Genomic DNA, 19,371 nt, shown 5'->3' on the forward strand with positions numbered 1-19,371 from the left:
ACTGGTTTGGATCATCCTCCAATACCAAGACAAGGAAATACAGACAATGAATCATATATTTGGGTACAAGAATTATTCATTCAAGGCAGCAGAGAATGGAATGTGTCATTATTACACTATTTGTTCGATTCAGATACATCCAACCTAATAATCAACATGAGAATTCCTAATGTCGTGGAAGATAAACTTGTCTGGGTCCTTACAAGAAATGGAAACTTCACTCTGAAGTCTGCATACAACAAACTTCATGAATATAATATTGGTAATCTACATATTTCTCAGAAAATTGGTAACTCAAATACATGTTGGAAGCAATTCTGGAGCATAGATACTTGGCCTCGAGTTAAACATTTTTGGTGAAAAGTGCTTTCTGACATTCTGCCAACAAAACTGCGACTCTCAAGAAAATGAAATTACATTAATTGCTTATGTCCACTCTGCAAGCAATTTGATGAATCTCTTCTGCACGTTTTGTTCTTCTGTCCTTTCTCAAGAGCTGTATGGATGCAGATACCTAGAGGAGCAGCAGTTCTAGCAACAATACAGAATGATGTGACATTGGCGTTTGAAAACTGGTTGAACCAAGCTACTCAGACCTCTTCTCAGGGATTCAACCTAAATCGTATTATGATAGTCGCTTGGACAATCTGGAATCAGAGATGCAAACAAACTTCCAGAATACGAAGGCTGATCCCATTGCAACCGCTAGAAGAGCTCTAAGTTTTGCCAGTTACATTGATAACCTCAATAACAAGAATAGAGTAAACCAAAATAGAATGTCACAAGACAATACTATAACCCCTGTCTGGAAACCACCAAATAATCCATTTTATACTATTAATTGTGATGCCTCATTTGATCCTAAAATGAGACTAACTGGAATTGCTCTTATCCTTCGTGATTCTACAGGAAAATGGTGTGGAGGAAAATCAAAATGCTATGCAGGAGTAAGAGATTCAGAGAGCGCGAAATGTCTTGCATTTTCTAATGCAGTCAACTGGAGTCATGCTTTGAGGAATACACATGTTATTTTTGAAACTGATCTCAAAAATATAGAAGGCTATATCAATAAAACATCTTCAGGGATTGCTTGGGAGAATGAAGACATCTTGTTGGATGCAATTGATAAGTTAAACACAATCCCTCGTTCGATGTGTAATTTCATTCCTAAATTATGTAATAAATTTGCTGATAGGTTAGCTAAATACAACAGGAAGAATGGTGTAACTCAAACCTGGTTTGATCAACCGCCTAGACACATTGAGTGCCAGTTATTGTTAGACATGGGAGTTTTCCAAAATTAATAAAATTCATTATTTGCATCATAAAAAAAATTGTGGTGTATTTGGGTACCCTCGTCTTTTCAAGATGATTCACACTCCAATCACTGTAGAGTAACTCCATCTATAGTCATCTGCTGCAGTGTTATTAGAAAACCAAGTAGTAACACATTCAGAGACAGAGCTTCAATTATTTCTCCCAACATCAATGCTGATTCCAATTCCTCTCCACACAACTCTTGCGTTATATGTGTGCACTCCAAGAAAAGATATACAATGCTCTCATCATTTCTACCACAAGCTTCACACCAAATCTCAATACTGAACATTTATACCACAACATCAATGCTGAACATTTTTTACTTGCACCTAATTGAGAGAAATTCTCTAACACAATTTCATACAAAACACGCTTATATCCATGAGCAACATACCTATCTCAATTTTGTGTGTGTATATTTTTGCCATTCACTTGTACAAAAGAAAATAATAAAGAACGAAAAAAGAAAAAAAAAAGAAGTGTGGCTAGTCCAGTTTGCTAGGTCCGTTCGGGGGTTGGCTAGCTGTGCCGTATCTGGAAAAAAATAAAAAATGGTAGATGCCAATAATATACAACCAATGTAATCAATATCGGCCGTATCGGCCGATATATCGGGGATATTTCGGATATCGGCCCAGAACGATACGATAAGAAGGATATCGGGGATACGATATTCGCCTGATAATATCGGCCGTATCGGTCGAATATCGGCCGTTTCGGTCAAATATCGGCCGTATCGGTCGATACGAAATTTTCCTACATTTCTTGATATGAGACGGTATTGGTCGTTTTCTATAAAGTTTAAGGGTAATTTTGGCGAAGAAAGTCTTCCAGGTGGTAGTAGAGGTGCATGTAGCTCTCGAAGCAAGTCTACTAAAGTTACTCTTTTGTTTTTTTGATAAAATTGATGTTATCTATTATATCTTATCCGAAAATGTGTCGAGAAATGTTTAATATAAAATTATAGTCTCTAAATCTAGAATCGATATTTCAACGATAATATCCCCGATATAAAATCGTATCAGTGTATCGGTCCCGGCCGAGATGAACCGATATCCGATATTAACTACATTGTATACAACTAGAGGTCAAGATTGGAATAATAAAATGACGTAAACACCCCTATCTCGCTTTGCACAAACCTCATTTATTATACTTCACACACTTCTTCCTCTTCTTTCTCTTCTACTACTGCTACTTGCTAAGGTAGGGCTTCCTGCACTTCAGCAACCACAGCCATCTCCTCCTCCATCTTCTTCTTCTCCAATCTTCGCTTTCCTCTCTATACACTTTGCGGCAGTACCTACCCTACGCCACATCACTGCTTAACCTACACACTTCTCTTCATCTCTCGATTATCTGCAACCATGGGGGCTTCTCTTCCTCCTAAAGAAGCCAATCTCTTTAAGCTCATCGTCGTAAGTTTTACCCTCTCTGTCTCTATTTTTTAACATCTGAACTCGTTTATCGTCGGAAAGATTGATTTTTTTCTTTCCGATTTCAGTTAATTTTTCATCGAAACCCTAGATTTTGTTTTTTGTTAAGGAGATTGTAGATATAATCTTGCTTTAGTGTTGTGAGTGGTAGTACAGTTATCTATTTATGAAGGTTATCACTTTTTTTATTCTTTTCTTGGAGATGTTATTTTAGGGTTTTGTGTTTGATTTTGGAGGAAGAGAGTAGTTTTATGAATTCATTCATTCTATGAACTGTTTTTAAGGCTTAGTTTCGATCAAAGAACGATGCTTGTATTGGGGATTGCAGTGTGCTGCAGATTGATTTTAAGAATTAGGGTTTTTTTCTTTCTGTGGGGTTCTGCATGTGGGGTTTTGGGGGATAACAACCTACTCACGTGATGAGTAGGAAAATTCTTGATTGATACTAAAGGAAGACGGTTTTTAAGGTGATTGAGGATGATGCTTGTATTGGGGATTACAGTGTGCTGCAGATTGATTTTAGTTTTTTTTTTTCCTTTCTGCGGGGTTCTGCATGTGGGGTTTTGGGGAAATTAGTTGATAATGTGATGAGTAGGAACATTCTTAGTTCATACTAAAGGATTTGGGCTGGAATTTGCCTGCCAAGTTGTTTATTGGTATTGGGAAGTGTGGACGTTCTTGTTTGAATGAAAATTGTATTCTTTATAATCACGGTTGTCGTCTTATGGTTCTATGTTTGTACTCATGTATATAAGCAATAACTGAAAATCGTATTGTCTTGTTAACACACTAACTGTAATCAATATTAATAGCTAACACACCAACTGAAACTAACCAGGCTTCTCAGTTAGGCAAGAAAATTAGCTAAAACTTAATTAATCAGCCTTTTGATTTTCTGGAAATATATATTACATCCCCAAGATTCTTTCAGTCATACATTATTTGATCTCAGTTACAATGCTCAAACCTGTTATTTTTTTCGAAATGAAAATGTTAAGCTAAGACATGTTTAGTTATCGATGTTTTTACTCTGATATTTATATCATTATATGATTAATCTTTCTGATTTGTTCATATAGCTATGGTTTACTGTGCAAAAGCTAAGAATTTATAAGAAGTCAGGGAGTACGTTTATCATTTTATGTGCTAGGTACTTATGTGTTTTTCTTTGCATCGCAGAAATCTTATGAAACTAAACAATATAAGAAAGGTTTAAAAGCGGCAGATGCTATATTGAAAAAGTTTCCAGATCATGGAGGTATGTTGTTCGAAAGCTATATTTGTATATATCTCCACCATTCAGTCTAATAATCAGTGTTGATAGAGACTCCACAGCTCTTTTATTCTATCGTTTATGTGATTTAGCTTGGTTTTTTGTTTCCAATTCCATTACCTGATAGTTTGTGTTTGGCTGTTGTTACTAGTTAGTTTTATAACTTATATAAGATATCAAGGAGTACATATTAAAGACAACAAGTATTCCAGAAACGGTTATACCTAACATTATGTTTTGTTTCCTTTACCAAATTGTATAACACCGTGAATTGCATGTGACAGTCCGCTTGCCTATTTCTTATGACCAATATACAATCAAAATCTGTCAATGTTTCTACGTTTGTTTGTTCAGTACTTAAGGTTTCTTGCACCAGTCTCTAATTTCTATATGCTCTATTGTTTTTAGAAACTTTATCAATGAAAGGGCTGACGCTGAATTGCATGGACCGTAAATCAGAAGCGTATGATCTTGTCCGACGTGGCCTTAAGGTTGTGATGCTTTGAAGTTCATTTGTTATGTTTCATTGTTGCTCCTCTGTCCACATGGCTTATGTCCGTGGTCTAATGTATGACTTCTTTAATATTGCAGAATGACCTTAAAAGTCATGTCTGCTGGCATGTTTATGGTCTACTATATCGATCAGACAGGGAATACAGAGAGGCGATAAAATGCTATCGTAATGCTTTGAGGATCGATCCTGACAATATTGAAATTCTGAGGGACCTTTCTCTCCTACAGGTTGGCCTATTTATCCCATTATTTAGTAGTTGACTCTTACTAGTCACCACATGTTTTCTTTAGTGTTAGTTACTTATGCCACACTAACGTCTTATAGGCCTTTTCTATATTTATCTAGCATTGTGAAGTTTTTTATTTTCTTTTTAATTTAAGAAATGGATGTGTCCTGTAAAACCCTCTTTTCTTTTTGGGTAACGTGACACGGTTACTTTGTCGCTGACAAATCCACGTTTGATATACAGGCACAAATGCGGGATCTATCAGGTTTTGTTGAGACTAGACAACAACTTCTGACGCTGAAGCCAAATCATCGCATGAACTGGATCGGTTTTGCTGTCTCCCATCATCTAAACTATAAGTATGTCTTAATTTAGCTCTCAATACCAGACTTAACAGTTTTAGCTGTTTTCCTCGTGGGCCATATATTGATCTTTCCAGTTTCTTGACATGTATGAGGGAACATGGCTTTGTTAAATACCCCTTCATTTGTCTGACTTCAATTAACCAAAAAAAAAAAGAAAAGAAAACAGGTCATATGATTGTTGAGAAAGAAAGTTTGTTTGTAAGACTTTCTGAAGGATTTGTTATTTAAGCGTAATGGCAGTGAGGTTGTTGGTGTTTTAGTAGTGATGTTGTATTGGGTAGGTGGTAGTAGCAATGATATAATGCATGGATGGTGGACCTTAGTTCTGGTGCTCGATGGAGGAATCATTTACTTTCTGATTGTGTGTACATATATTTCATTCCTTGTATAAGTTATAAATCATTTCTTCTCCATATGCTCGGCAATTTCTTGTGTAATGTGTAGTTATTAACCCTTCAAATTTGTATGTCAGTGGTTCAAAAGCAGTTGAGATCCTAGAAGCCTACGAGGGCACACTAGAAGATGATTATCCTCCGGATAACGAACGCTGTGAACACGGAGAAATACTTTTGTACAAGGTGCGTCCTTTGATTAATAAGTATTGGCCACATCTTTAGACATCATTATTACCTTGCATTATTCGTAAGCCTTATCTCATAGGATAATCGGTTACTTTAACATGGTTAATTATTTACGGTTCTTAACACTTTTACAATTTTAATTTAAGGTGTTTTACTTGGTATATTAAGCTTAAAAATGGCAAGTGTATGTTGGTGAGATCTGGGATAATGTTTTGTATGGCAGTAGCCTAATCGGTCATGATTACTGACTAATTGTTACCATTATCAGGTTTCCTTGAAACTCTAGTAACTATCAATCAATATTGACATGCCAGATTCATGTATGTCATTTTGACTTGGGAGACTGAATATAAGTCACTGACTAGAAGTATAACAAATGGGGCCTGTTGACTCTATTGTTAGGCAATCGTTGGAGTACCATTTCCAATTTTCTTCTTGTCCAAAAGGATGCGAGTGTAGATTTCTAGATTAGTTAATATAAGCTTTGGAATTATGTATCACCTCCAATTTTGTGCGAGCCTTTCCATAGTACATACAAGACGATGAAATTGAGTATCTTTATATGTGAGGATTTGGCGGGCTTAGTATCATTTGCCGATGTCTTAAGGTTTCTCACAATAGCTTAAACTTGACGGAAGTCAAATAGTTTAGTATGTTAAATGTGATTACTGGTTCACTTTTACGCAAGGCATGACAATGACTTAGGCAAGGACTTGGAAACCACCTATTTCAAGAGCTTACTGAGCTTCTTGTGGATTTGCTTATACTTCTTTTCATATACAGAAATATGAAATTCAGAAGTTTCCATGGTGGCTTTGCGTTCTGTAGGGACTTAGGTTGCTTTGTCCAGCTGTTATACTTGGTTTCCATGTGGTCGATCTCTTCCAGTCATTGCTTTTTGTTATGTACTTTCTCAGCCAAAGTAAAAATACGACGTCTCATTATTGTTACCACATACGGTGTGTGGGCATTTACTCAGAGTTCGTACCAGGATGCCAATATGTTGTATTATCTGCATTCTTTCAGTTCTAATTTTTCTAGTTCTTTAGGTGTGTGTTTGTTACTTTTATACGGTATTCCACATCTAAATTAAAAGGGTAGAAGTTCATCATGTTTTCTTGATAAACATCTGCTGTTGATATGCAGGTCTCGTTACTCGAGGAATGTGGGCTTTTTGAGAGAGCTCTGGAAGAGCTACAGAAGAAAGAGTCAAGAATTGTATGTTCATCATCATGTCTGCTAGAGCTCCTAGAAGTGCTTGGTTTGAGAATGTTAGGTGTGTGCTTAGTTCATGATCATGTCTCCTATATTGTTGTTGCAGGTTGATAAGTTAGCAGTCAAGGAACAGCAAGTGTCTTTGCTAGTGAAGCTTAATCGCCTTGAGGAGGGAGAGAAAATTTATAGGGTTCTGCTGTCTATGAATCCTGACAATTACAGGTTATCTTTTTTACCAAGCACTATTATTTTCTATTATATGTCGTGCATGCTGGTAATGCAGTTGTGGTGGTCTACCTTAGTGAATGAGCAAATAGTGAAATAGAAAATTTGACTGTCGACTTCTTTCCTTGTCTCTTTGCACGTGAAACTACCACTGTAGCCTGGATTTGTGTTTGCTTAATGAAGCTATGACCTATGCCTAGTAATGACTCTTATCAAATCATACTCAAAATGAACATGCCATTAAAAGTATTTAATGTAGTCGACCAAGTTTGAGCAACAACAACCACGATAGTTCTTTGTTTTAGTGCTTGTCACCATGAAAATATGTTAAAATTAGGGTTTCCCCTGAACCTTGGTTAAAAGAATACTCTAGTTTGGAGTAATTAAACAAAAAAGAAAGTTGATTCGATTCAGGTTCTTCTCTACTTCCAAATTCTAGAATTATGTCGCGACCTTGTTACGTCATTCCAATGTAGATACGCACTTAAGGAACTAAACAATATACGGCATAAGCTCTTGGTTTCAACCCTTGATTCTGTATACGTCTTTAAATGTGCAATTTTTCCGAGCAGTGTTTGACGTTATGTCATGCTAATTAGATATGACATCTTGTTAGCTTGTATTGTAGTTATGGCACAGAACTTGGTCCATAACTCCATATATCTTAAAAGACAAAATTGAGAGTAACAGCTTGCATGGTTGCTTGAGATTCTCTACTGATACCAAAATGGTACTCCAAATTATTCATGTGTGCATTCAAGTGGAAGCTGTCAATTGAATTGTACATTTTTGTTTGATGCAGATATTATACTGGATTGCAAAAATGTGTAGGCTTATCTTCAGAGAATGGCCAGTATTCGTCAGATGAAATTCAAAAATTAGATGCCTTGTACAAATCGTTAAGGGAGCAATATACTTGGTCCTCTGCAGTTAAGGTAAAACAACTTTTCCAGAAAAGATATATGCTCCTACCTGAAGACCTGATTGTCCAGTCAATAATTGAGATATGACGGGCTGATGATTTGGTGTGTAATGTTGAATTCATTTTGTGACTAAGCTTAGCTGATTCAAAATCTTCAAAACGTATACATTTTAAAGAGTTGTTCTATTCTTCTATCTCTTTCTTGTTCAGTTTGACTGATTTGTTCAGTTTAATTCAGTTGTCAGTTGTAAAATCTTCATATGTAAGGCTGCTGCCACAAAATGAAGGGATGTGAATGAGAGTTCTCACACCTCATTAACCTTTACCCACCACCAGACAAGCACACAGTTCCAACTCACATTTTACATTTCTTAGCATGTGAAAAACAAGTGAGCTGTAGTGGCCTAATGTCATAGTGGTCTAAATGATTTCTTACTGTCGACAGAAGTTATTATATGGCTTTGTGAATAATAGACATTTACATAACAGTAATATCATAATACCATGTTAAGTTTCAGTCAACTGAGATGAGCAGGTATGCACAACTTAGGTGTTAATATTGACAGTGATTGATTTGATTTAAATGTAATGAATGCTTTACTTTTTCATGTCCGGATTTATATGTATTAATCGTAGTTTATGGGGTTTTATGGCCTCAACTTCACATGGATTTAGGCCCATATTTTCCCTAGATCTCATTTTAGTGTGATGCTTAATTTGCTGTTTTACGTAATACTCATGCTATGAAGTTTTTAGCCAAACGATATATATTTTTCATAGTTCATTTACATTTTATGGTATTAGGAACTATGTGTGCTTGTTTCAATGTGAACGATATAATGTGTTGAAATCTTCATTTGTTTATTTATAGAGAATACCACTTGATTTTCTCCAAGGAGAACAATTCCGGGAAGCGGCAGATAACTATATTCGTCCTCTCTTAACCAAGGTATCCCTTTAATATTTTTAAGTTAGTGTCTTGAGACCTGCTTTAGTTGATTGTATAGAAGTCTGTTTATAAATACTTCTAAACCTCGTCTGGGTCAACTATTTACACTTTCTTCTTTTTGTGCATTTAGGGGGTTCCTTCATTGTTCTCTGATCTCTGCCCTTTGTACGAGCACCCTGGCAAGGTTTGTCAAGCTATTTTCAACTAAATGATGAACTCGTTTGCATGCTTTGTTGTGATCTGGAGTTCAAATGGTTATTTTAGGGGAATAACAATGATTGTCAATACTGATGTCATCTTTGCTTCTACAGGTAGACATTATCGAGCAATTGATTCTTGAGTTGGAAAATTCTATCAAGATTACTGGAGGATATCCAGGAAGGTAATTTGACATCATAAGCTTTCTACTTATAACTGAGCAAAGGTCGAAGATAAATTTGTGAACGATGGTTCATAAAAAATTCAATAGAGGAATCATTTTCCATTATGACTGAGGCATTTCATTACCATTCTCTTTTACGTCATGTTTGCTGTACATCAATATCCAATTTTATCATCTATTTGTGTACAATCGGTCTTTGTTTTCAGATAAGAGTTTGTGTGATTGTAATTTTGTCAATCTCCCTCTGAACCCAGAATATACACTACTACACCTGAAATTAGTGCTTGCAAAGTTGTCAGGGTTAATAATTACATTATTTGGTAGTTGTTGGTGGACCACTAAAATTTTCCAATCCTTATCGAGTGAAATTGGTGTCAATTTGCAGGTCAGAGAAGGAGCCTCCTTCAACACTTCTGTGGACTTTGTTTTTGTTAGCTCAGGTATTGACTATAGCTTTTTGTTTTGCTCAGTTTATCTTATCTTTCTCTCTCCCTCTCCTTTCTTTAGATATTAATTATGGGGTTATGTTGACTCAGCATTATGACAGACGCGGCCAGTATGAGACAGCTCTGGCTAAAATAGACGAGGCTATTGAACACACTCCAACTGTTATTGATCTTTACTTGGTCAAGGTCTGTTTCTATCTGCTTAGATTTAACTATGGTTGCTTTAATATGTTCATTCACGTGAACCCAAGTTATTTATTGGAGTTGTGGTTCAGAATATCCACTTTGCATGTGTTTATGTTTTGAGTTCTCATGTTTATGTTTTGAGTTCTCATGTTTATTTCTTCAACAAGATATGCATGTATCATGAGTTTATTTAGTGTAGGTTAGAAGACTGGTAAGGTAAAAATGTACCTCCTAGTTTTTTCCAGATTACGTCTTAAGATTTTTTATTAGTTTTTGTTTTGAAGACTATAATGTGATATGGTTAGTTAACCTCAGCTTTCGGTTTTTGCTGTTTCACAGGGAAGGATAATGAAGCATGCAGGTGACCTAGCTGCAGCAGCAGCTTTGGCAGATGAAGCTAGGTGCATGGATCTTGCAGACCGCTTTATCAACAGTGAATGTGTGAAGCGCATGCTTCAGGCTGATCAGGTATGTGTTACTCGTTTTCTCTGTCTCTGTCTCTATGTCTGTGTGTATGTAATTATGAATCTTGCAATATATGTAATGTAACACGTTTCAAAATTTTTATTTTGCAGGTGGGATTGGCTGAGAAGACGGCTGTATTGTTTACCAAGGATGGGGATCAACACAATAATTTGCACGACATGCAGTGCATGTGGTGCGTCTTCTGTTTTTTATTTTTATGTTGTTTCTCAGATATAATTAGTAAAAAATGCTGACCGATCCCAGGCCAGGAAATATTATTAACTGTTGTCCTCTGCTTTTGCAAGGTATGAGCTTGCTTCTGGAGATAGTTACTTCCGACAAGGTGATCTTGGACGTTCTCTCAAAAAGTTCCTTGCCGTGGAGAAGCACTATGCAGACATGACCGAGGACCAATTCGACTTCCATTCTTACTGTTTAAGAAAAATGACTCTTCGTGCTTATGTTGAAATGTTAAGATTTCAAGATCGGTTGCATTCACATTCATATTTTCATAAAGCAGCCGCCGGAGCTATCAGGTGAATTTTTAATGCTGCTCAGCAGTTGGATATTCAAGCAATTATGTTACCTTTTGAGTCCATCGTACGCCAAAACTGTCCTTGTCCCCGTTTCGGTTCCCCTGAAGGCATTACTTGAAAATCTGTTGCTAGTCATGCTTTAGAGTTCCAATCACTAGTGTCCTACTTGAAACTTCTCAAATTTCGAGGTGTACACTATATGACAATTTTAAGTGTCATGGAGTTAAATCTGATGCCTTGTCTAGTGATAAATTTGATTTGTGTAGCTTTTACTGTCTGGTTTTAGCTTCACGTCATATTACATATAAACCAAACCTTTAGCTAGCAAGTCGTGCATATCCCTTTATTTTTAAGTCCCGAGTATGGGGCAGGGGTTCAGGCATATTTCCATGTAGTCATTCCCGTACCTGTATATCACAAAGACTTACTCCAATTCTGGGCAAATTGATCTCTACTTATAAAGCTGCATTTGTGCCATAAAGGAAAATCAACAATGTAACTAACTCCTTCAAAGGGTGGCCATATGCTGTTGCAAGTGTTTGGCAAGCTATTAAAAGTTTTCAAGTTTATTAGTTGTGCTTTCGATCTTTCAACAATTTCTAACAATATTTTGTATTATTTTGGAAAAATAATTTTGCCATTTCATTCACATGAACGTCCACTGCAATGCTTCTTTGTGGATATTGAGCACACCCTGTATGAGCATGTGAAGTTTTGATCTACTAGATTCACTGATTCTTTTCATGCAGGTGCTATATAAAACTGTACGATTCACCTTCCAAATCAGCTGATGAAGAAGATGATGAGATGTCCAAGTTGCTTCCTGCTCAGAAAAAGAAGCTGAGGCAAAAGCAGAGGAAAGCGGAAGCCCGTGCCAAGAAGGTATGCGAAGTTTTGCATCTCTATCTCAGCGATCTTGTAACCAGGCTAAGCTTTTAAAACATTTTTATTTTGTAGGAAGCGGAAGATAAAAACGAGGAGGAAACAACTGCTAGCGGAGTTTCAAAATCTGGAAAACGGCAACCTGCCAAACCTGTTGATACGGATCCCAGCGGTGTGAAATTGTTGCAGGTGCTTTAGATTTATGATGCTTTCTTCTCAGTTTCCAATTTCTTATTCCTCAAACATGGTACATCATGTAGGCATTGGATATGTACGTTACAGTCTCTTCATGGTGTTTCTGTGTTGCTGTAGGTTGAAGATCCATTGTTGGAAGCTACTAAGTACTTGAAGTTGCTTCAAAAGAGTTCATCAGAGTCGTTGGAAACACACTTGCTCTCCTTTGAGCTGAGTATGAGAAGGAAGAAGATCTTACTTGCCTATCAGGTAATGCATGCTTGATATTTGCATTTTTTGAATCATATGTTTGTTTGTCTATGTCTCCGAGAATCCATATGTTGAATTTAGAATTTAGTTTCATCTCTGGTTTCTTTTTATCTTTAAGCCCTCAAATACTGTATCTATTGTGTATTCAAGAGCTACGCTCTGTATTTGCTTCCTAGTTATTTGGTGATGATTCTTAGAATTGCTTTTTTTTTTCAGGCGGTAAAGCATCTCCTTAGATTGGACGCGGATAGCCCTGATACTCATCGTTGTTTGGTATGCCTTCGAAGCTAGTTTCCTTGTTTGATGCTCAATACAGTTGAGCACAGAATATGCAACCTATTACTACAGAGCTCTTTTTTTTTTTTTTTTTTTTTTTTTTTTTTTTTTTTTTTCCAATTCATAAATATATTTTGCGGTTTTTGTGGCAGATTCGGTTTTTCCATAAAGTGGACAGTATGCCAGCTCCAGTAACTGATTCAGAAAAACTTGTTTGGAGTGTGTTAGAAGCGGAACGTGCTACTCTGAGGTTTATTTCCTAATCTATTTCAGTATTGGCAGCATAAGCATAGATTTATAAAAACTTTATCGATCTTTATAATGTTTTTTCATCCTCTGCAGTCAAGTGCATGAGAACTCTCTAACTGAAGCAAACAACTCTTTCCTTGAGAAACACAAAGGTTTTATTCTGCCTCTTGTTATCTTTACAGAATAATGATTACGGTCAGTTTCCAGAAGTAAATTTCTGTTTGATAATTTGTATAGTATTGCTAATGCTTTCTCTTCACTCTGTTTTGTGAAGATTCCTTGATGCATAGAGCTGCGGCTGCAGAAATGTCATTCCTTTTGGAGCCTAGCAAGAAGTCCAAAGTCATCAAACTAATTGAGGATACAGCGTATATTTTCTTACTAGTACCTTTTGTCTTTTGTAATCTAGGATTGAACGCTTATAAGCTTTTATGGATTGATACTTTGTGCTTGCATTTGAAAGAGACTGAGGTGGGTCCTTACTGTGTTTTATTAGAAATGGAGCACCAGGTCCTGTGAAGCAATGGAGGCTCAAAGACTGTGTTGCAGTCCACAAGTTGCTCGGAACAGTTCTAGGTGATTCAGATGCAGCTTCTAGTAAGTTACTCCACTTCATTCCCTGCTTTATGATTCTGTCTTGTGGTGGTAGACTAAGTTCCGTTTCTGTTGTCTGCTTATTGTTCGTGTGAATGAGGAATCAGCAAAAAGAGTAGAAGGTTACAACCTTAAGTGAAAAGAAGAAAAATTACCCGTTTTATCTTCTGTGCTAAATGTACACCATAGGCCAAAATAACAGAGGGTTCCTGTTCCTGAATAACTCTCCTATATGTATTTTGTTGTAACTAAAGCAAGAAAAGAAGTAAAAGGATACAAAAGATAAAATCCCATAGCGGTTGATGTTTGCATCAGATTCCATTGCGGGGTAAGTTTGTCATATGAATCGGATAGTTGGAACCAATACCATCAATCAAGCCATATGAAGTTTTTGGGATTTTTGGTAATAAGCTTTTGACTGTTCCATGTTTTACTTCTATGTTGAGTCTCTATCTGAGTAGGACGGATTGTAGGGGTGTTCTTCAACAATTCTATTTTTTGGGATTTTCTCTTTGGCACAGTCTGAAGCATCCAGCAATTGCTTTCCCTGACACTTTTATTTTTTTTGATTGTAGGATGGAAAATACGGTGTGCCGAATTATTCCCCTTCTCGTGTTACTTTGAAGGTAGTCGAAGCTCCATCATGACCAAATCTGCTGATGGGAAGATTTCTGATTCGCCCGTGAATGGGGGTTTGGGTCATCATAAAGATTCTAATTCTGTAAACGGGAAGTTAGAGACATTCAAGGACCTTATCATCTAGCCTTGCTCTGCACATCTTCTTTTTCATTTAATCCAGAGTTCAAAGTCATCCGCAGAAACAAGTAATGTGAACAGAAGTCTGTAAAATGCTGAGACTGATTTCAACAAATGTACCGAAATTATCTTTGAGTTGAAGAGGAAAAGAGGTGAAAGAAGGTGATGGGAGGCTGCTCAAGCTTGTGATGATTCCCGAGATTTTGTCAGCACAATTGCATTAAGCATCTAGCTGGTTCTCTGAGATTTTACTTTTGTTTATTTTTTCTAGTTTTCCGCCATTTTTATTCTGACCAGTTCCAGAAGTGAATTCCAATTCAAGATGTGTATAATTAGTTCCTTTCTATTGCTTTTGTTATATTTCCAGCTTCCTTACCATTCCTTCAATGGTGGCGGCCTTTTTAGTACTTCTAAATCATTTTAGATTTGTAAACCTCAAAGGGGTAAAGAGGGAGTTGATGATCTAATGATTGCAAGTTTTTGTTGTACTTGACCATTCGTTCTTGACCATTGATCCTCCGTTGTGTTATGTAATACGTGGTACACCAGTCGTGGAAAATTTTGGCATCATATTCGTGTTGTAACACCTGTTCTATGTTTTCAAATATTTTATTTGTGGTGATATGAGTAACTGAATGGTTAGTGGAGCATTAAGTAGGGCAAATGCTAAAATTGCCATGCGACGACCTACACCTACAATAGAACTCACACCTGCAATGCTTCAATGACTTCTACCCTTCTGCTCTGTGAATTTAATTTTAGTTGAGCATGTTTAGGCGATTTAGTCAGTTGCATCAGTTAAAGCGCATTAGCACCTAGTGAATATTAATCATGTAGTGCATTTGTGCCCAAGAAGTTTAAACAAGATTAGATGGGAGTTTGTCGATGTGGCAATGAGTCCTTGATCCAACGGCTAGATTATTCCTAAACTGAATAATGCATGTAGCACAAGTGTCTCGAGGAAAGTATTAAATTCATAGATCTGAACCTTGTTAACGCAACAATATCATCAAGGAGTACAGAAGATAAACAATTGCCAGTGAATTGAATACCAAACGAGAAAAGAAGACTCCCAAGAACTAGCTAATGTTTTGGTTGTTGGGAATTGTGATTTAAAGTTTCTCTCTTGTTTTGTCACATAGGGACAAGAGCTTACATTTTTCAAAGTGGCTATTATCAAAACCATTTTTCCATCTGGGCAAAATATATGTAGAATCTAGCTACTGTCATTTATTACAGTATAGATGAAATTAATTTGTGCAGGAAATCATTAATCCCTCCTTATCCAGATGATTCAAAAACCCTTTAAGTACTCCTCTATGGAAACCATGCAAGTAATATGCAAACAAGAGACTCTCATCAGTGAAGAAAAACCCACAAAGAAGTGCACAACAAGAGAGGGTCTAGCTGCAGAGAGATGAAGACAACAATGAGGTTGTATATGTTGGTGTGTGTTGTAATGGTGGCTATCATGGCTATGCACACAATGGGAAGCATGGAAGATGATGAGAAAGATTGTGCTGATCAACTAACAACTTTAGCTGCATGCATTCCTTACGTTAGTGGAACAGCAAAGGTACCTACAAAACAATGTTGCGAGGATACTCAGAAGGTTAAGGATGCTAAACCTAAGTGCTTATGTGTACTCATCAAGGAAAGTACCGACCCTTCCATGGGACTGCCTATTAACACAACATTAGCCCTGAAAATGCCGTCCGCCTGCAATATCGACGCCAAACCATCTGAATGCCCAAGTAATTATCTCATCTCTTATTACCTCCGGCATATTCTTTTTTTTTTTCTGAAGGAATTTGCATGAGACATCTGTTGCAAAGAAATATTATTAGGCTTAATAACTGTGTAATCTTTTGTTTCAGCTTTGCTAAAACTAGCACCAGACTCTCCTGATGCAAAGATCTTCAAAGATCCAAATGCAAAAGAAGATTCAACAAGCACGACAACTTCACCATCGACCACTACTACCCCAGCTTCAGATTCTACTCCAACTGGTTCTTCTTCTACAACTTCTGGTTCCGGAACGGATTCTGGTTCTGGTACTTCAAAGACCACTACAACTAGTACAAACAATGGATCAAAAATGAAGTTATTCAGCAAGGGCATTGTATTTGGTTTGATGTTTTTTAGTTGCGTTATTATGTTCTAACGTTATTAGTTTTAAGCACGACTTCTCTTTGTTATTGCGAGACAAAAAGCTCCCTATGGAATTGTTTGTTTCCTTTTGAGTAGTTTTATTTCCTTCTGCTTCTTAATTTATGTTCTAATAAAATTTGTACTCTTGGTTCAATTTCCATAATTATTATCAATCGGAGTCTTGGATCAATTTTTTTTTTCTAACGTAGGTTTATTTATTAGGCAAGGATATCAACTAATTTTTTGCTTACAACGTCCATAGTGTCGTCATAGAAATCAAAGTTATTGCTATTTTCTCTAGCTTTCTTGGCTAGAGAGTGAGCAATACAATTAGCTAGTCTATTTAATGACTTACAAAACCAAAATCTACTACTCAGAGGGCGGAACTAGGAATTCAGTTTAGCAGGGGCTTAGCAACCCCAACATTTTTCCATCCCGGGTTTAAGCCTAATAATTTTGTGTAAGGGTGCACAGGAACCGACCTGGACCGAGGAACCGTCCCGGAACTGGCGGAACCGAGCCGATATTTGTCCCGAACCGAGGAACGGGGTACAGGTACCGGTCCATAAAATAGGAACCGAGGCTGATGAGGTACAGGTACACGGTCCTGTATAAGTCCCGTACCGTCCGGACCGAAAGAACCGACCATTCGTAGCCATTAGATTTAGGGGTACTGAACAAATACAGCCGTTAGATTAAGGGGGGGGGGTGTGTGTATATACTACCTTAACGATAGGGTTTCTCATTTTCATTTTTCTTTTCCTTCTTCGTCTTCGACTCTTCCGGTCTTCCCTCTGAGAGACTGATATAGTTCTTGAGTCTCTGATTCTCTGAAGTCTGAAAGTGAACTCCATTAATCAGTGAACACGGAACATCGAACAAGAACAACACCTCTCGATCCAGAAGAAAAAGTCAGTGATTTCAATGATTTGATTAATTTTGTTGTTTGATGAAGAACAAAAGAGTTAGGGTTGAACTGAAGTTCTGAAGTTGTTTTGGTGAAGAATCAGAGAAAGTTAATTTTTGGGTTCCCGTAGTTTGAATTTATTTTGAGTAAAACTGAATAAAAACTGACGAATCTTATATGGGTTTGTTGTATTGAAGTTGAATCGGTTATATGGAGATTTAATTTGTGCTTAATTGTGAGATTGAGAAATAGGGTTCATCATGTTCTTCCGTAATTTAGAAATTAGGGTTCGTGGATTTTAATTGAGTTATCTGTGATTTAAATTCAAGGAGGAATTAGGGTTTAGCTGAGAACTGATGCTAGTTAGAATTGGAAGACATGAAGATGGAGTTTCTGAAATAGTTATGTTGATCTTTGGTAGTTTATTGCAATGATTTGATTAATTTTTTTAATTAATTTTGTTGTTTCTGAATTTGATAATGGAAAATTGGAGATAATCAAGTATTATTTATGCTAAGAGAATTTATTTATGCTTTATTCTTTATGAGGAACTGTCATGATTAATTTACCTGTATCTGGTTTTTGAAAGTTTTGAATAGGGTGTATCTTCTAACCTTTTGAACTTTTTGATTGGTTCATTTGATTTTAGGTGAAGGGATCGAAGAAACATTTGAAGAGGCTTAACGCCCCTAAGCATTGGAGGCTTGATAAATTGGGTGGTGCTTTTGTAAGTATAGAAATTTCATTTTACTTGAATTTATCATATGTTTACATGATGCTCCAGGTGACTGATAGAGTAGTTTGTTGTTTAATACTAGATTTTAATGGGTATTTTGGAGAGGCGTTGCTCTGCTCTAGCTAAACTTGCTTGCCATAAATTCAGTAGGCAAGCTGCTAATGTACACTTTTTTCATGATCATTATATAAGCCATCTTAAGCAATATGGAGGTTATCATTGGTTGTGGCATCGGCTGCTCAGTTTACACTAGCAATATGGAGTTCCTGCCTTAAGTCATACTTATAATTTGACTTGTGATAAATATTTGCCTTCCATGAAATCTGAGTCATGCTTTTCTCCTGCTCCTGCCTTGGCTATACTTTCAAATCCTGCTGTTTGGTTGGGTAGTGAACTGAGGGTTCAAATCCTATTGTGTTTGGTAAATCCTAGCCCGTTATCTACTTTTTATCATTCATCTATAATGGTTAAAAGTTGAAAATAATTTAAATAAATAATGTTTTTTGTTTAGAACAATGTCCAGTTCTTATTTTTTATAACAGAGCTCAATGCTTAGCCATATGTCCAAGTAGCTAATATGTTTTTTATAACAGTACATATTTTTTTATAACAGTTCTTATTTTTTCAGTTTCATTTCAGTTCTTATTTCATTTCTTATTTCATTTCTTATTTCATTTCAGTTTCATTTCAGTTCTTATTTAATTTTTCAGCACTTAAATTTGTTTTCTCAGTGATAAGCTGGCATGGATGAATCAAGTCAAGCTCATGGAACAGATACCCCTACACCTACAACTGCTACACCTACCACTGCCACAGATGCAATTGTTGGATCCTCAATCCAACCAACAAATGAAGCAGCACATCCAGAGACAGCAACAGTAGATGTAGAAGCTACTTCTACATCTATGGGTGGTAAGATAACTTCTGACATTTGGAATCATTTCAAGAGGTTGAATGTTCAAGATGCTGGATGCAATTACTGCAAGAAGGTGATAAAGGCTCATACTGGAAAGAATGGTACAAGTGGAATGTGGAAGCACTTCAACAGATGCAAGCAGAATCCTAACAAGCCAAAGCCAAAAGGACAACAAACTCTGACATTAAATCCTGCACAACTGGGTGAGAATGAAGGTCAGTTAGTCTCTACTATTTTCAGTCAAGAGAAATGTAAAAGGGCAGTTGTTGAATTTATTATAATTGATGAGATGTCATTTAGAGCAGTTGAGGGTGAAGGTTTTAGGAGAATGATGCATGTCTTAGAGCCTAAATTTGTTGTGCCAAGTAGAATGACTATTTATAGATGTTTATTAGACATGTATGTATTAGAGAAAGAAA

General features: G+C 36.6%; 2 protein-coding genes across 2 annotated transcripts; both read left to right on the forward strand.

Moving 5' to 3' along the window:
* Positions 1-2,494: 2,494 nt before the first annotated feature.
* On the forward strand, positions 2,495-14,828 carry LOC113303622 (N-terminal acetyltransferase A complex auxiliary subunit NAA15-like). Its single transcript, XM_026552669.1, has 26 exons — positions 2,495-2,738; positions 3,936-4,014; positions 4,438-4,520; positions 4,621-4,770; positions 5,013-5,128; positions 5,607-5,712; positions 6,862-6,933; positions 7,037-7,152; positions 7,958-8,090; positions 8,949-9,026; positions 9,157-9,210; positions 9,338-9,408; positions 9,794-9,848; positions 9,945-10,040; positions 10,380-10,508; positions 10,616-10,698; positions 10,811-11,041; positions 11,791-11,923; positions 11,999-12,112; positions 12,236-12,367; positions 12,584-12,640; positions 12,796-12,893; positions 12,986-13,044; positions 13,167-13,260; positions 13,389-13,489; positions 14,062-14,828. The coding sequence occupies exons 1-26, from the start codon at positions 2,688-2,690 to the stop codon at positions 14,247-14,249; spliced, it is 2,679 nt and encodes an 892-aa protein (XP_026408454.1). The 5' UTR covers positions 2,495-2,687; the 3' UTR covers positions 14,250-14,828.
* Positions 14,829-15,671: 843 nt separating this feature from the next.
* On the forward strand, positions 15,672-18,162 carry LOC113306272 (protein YLS3-like). The gene is made up of 4 exons (XM_026555230.1): positions 15,672-15,996; positions 16,120-16,364; positions 17,950-18,027; positions 18,085-18,162. The coding sequence occupies exons 1-4, from the start codon at positions 15,672-15,674 to the stop codon at positions 18,160-18,162; spliced, it is 726 nt and encodes a 241-aa protein (XP_026411015.1).
* Positions 18,163-19,371: the final 1,209 nt, after the last annotated feature.

Source organism: Papaver somniferum, chromosome 8 (assembly GCF_003573695.1).
Source record: "Papaver somniferum cultivar HN1 chromosome 8, ASM357369v1, whole genome shotgun sequence".
NCBI lineage: Eukaryota > Viridiplantae > Streptophyta > Magnoliopsida > Ranunculales > Papaveraceae > Papaver > Papaver somniferum.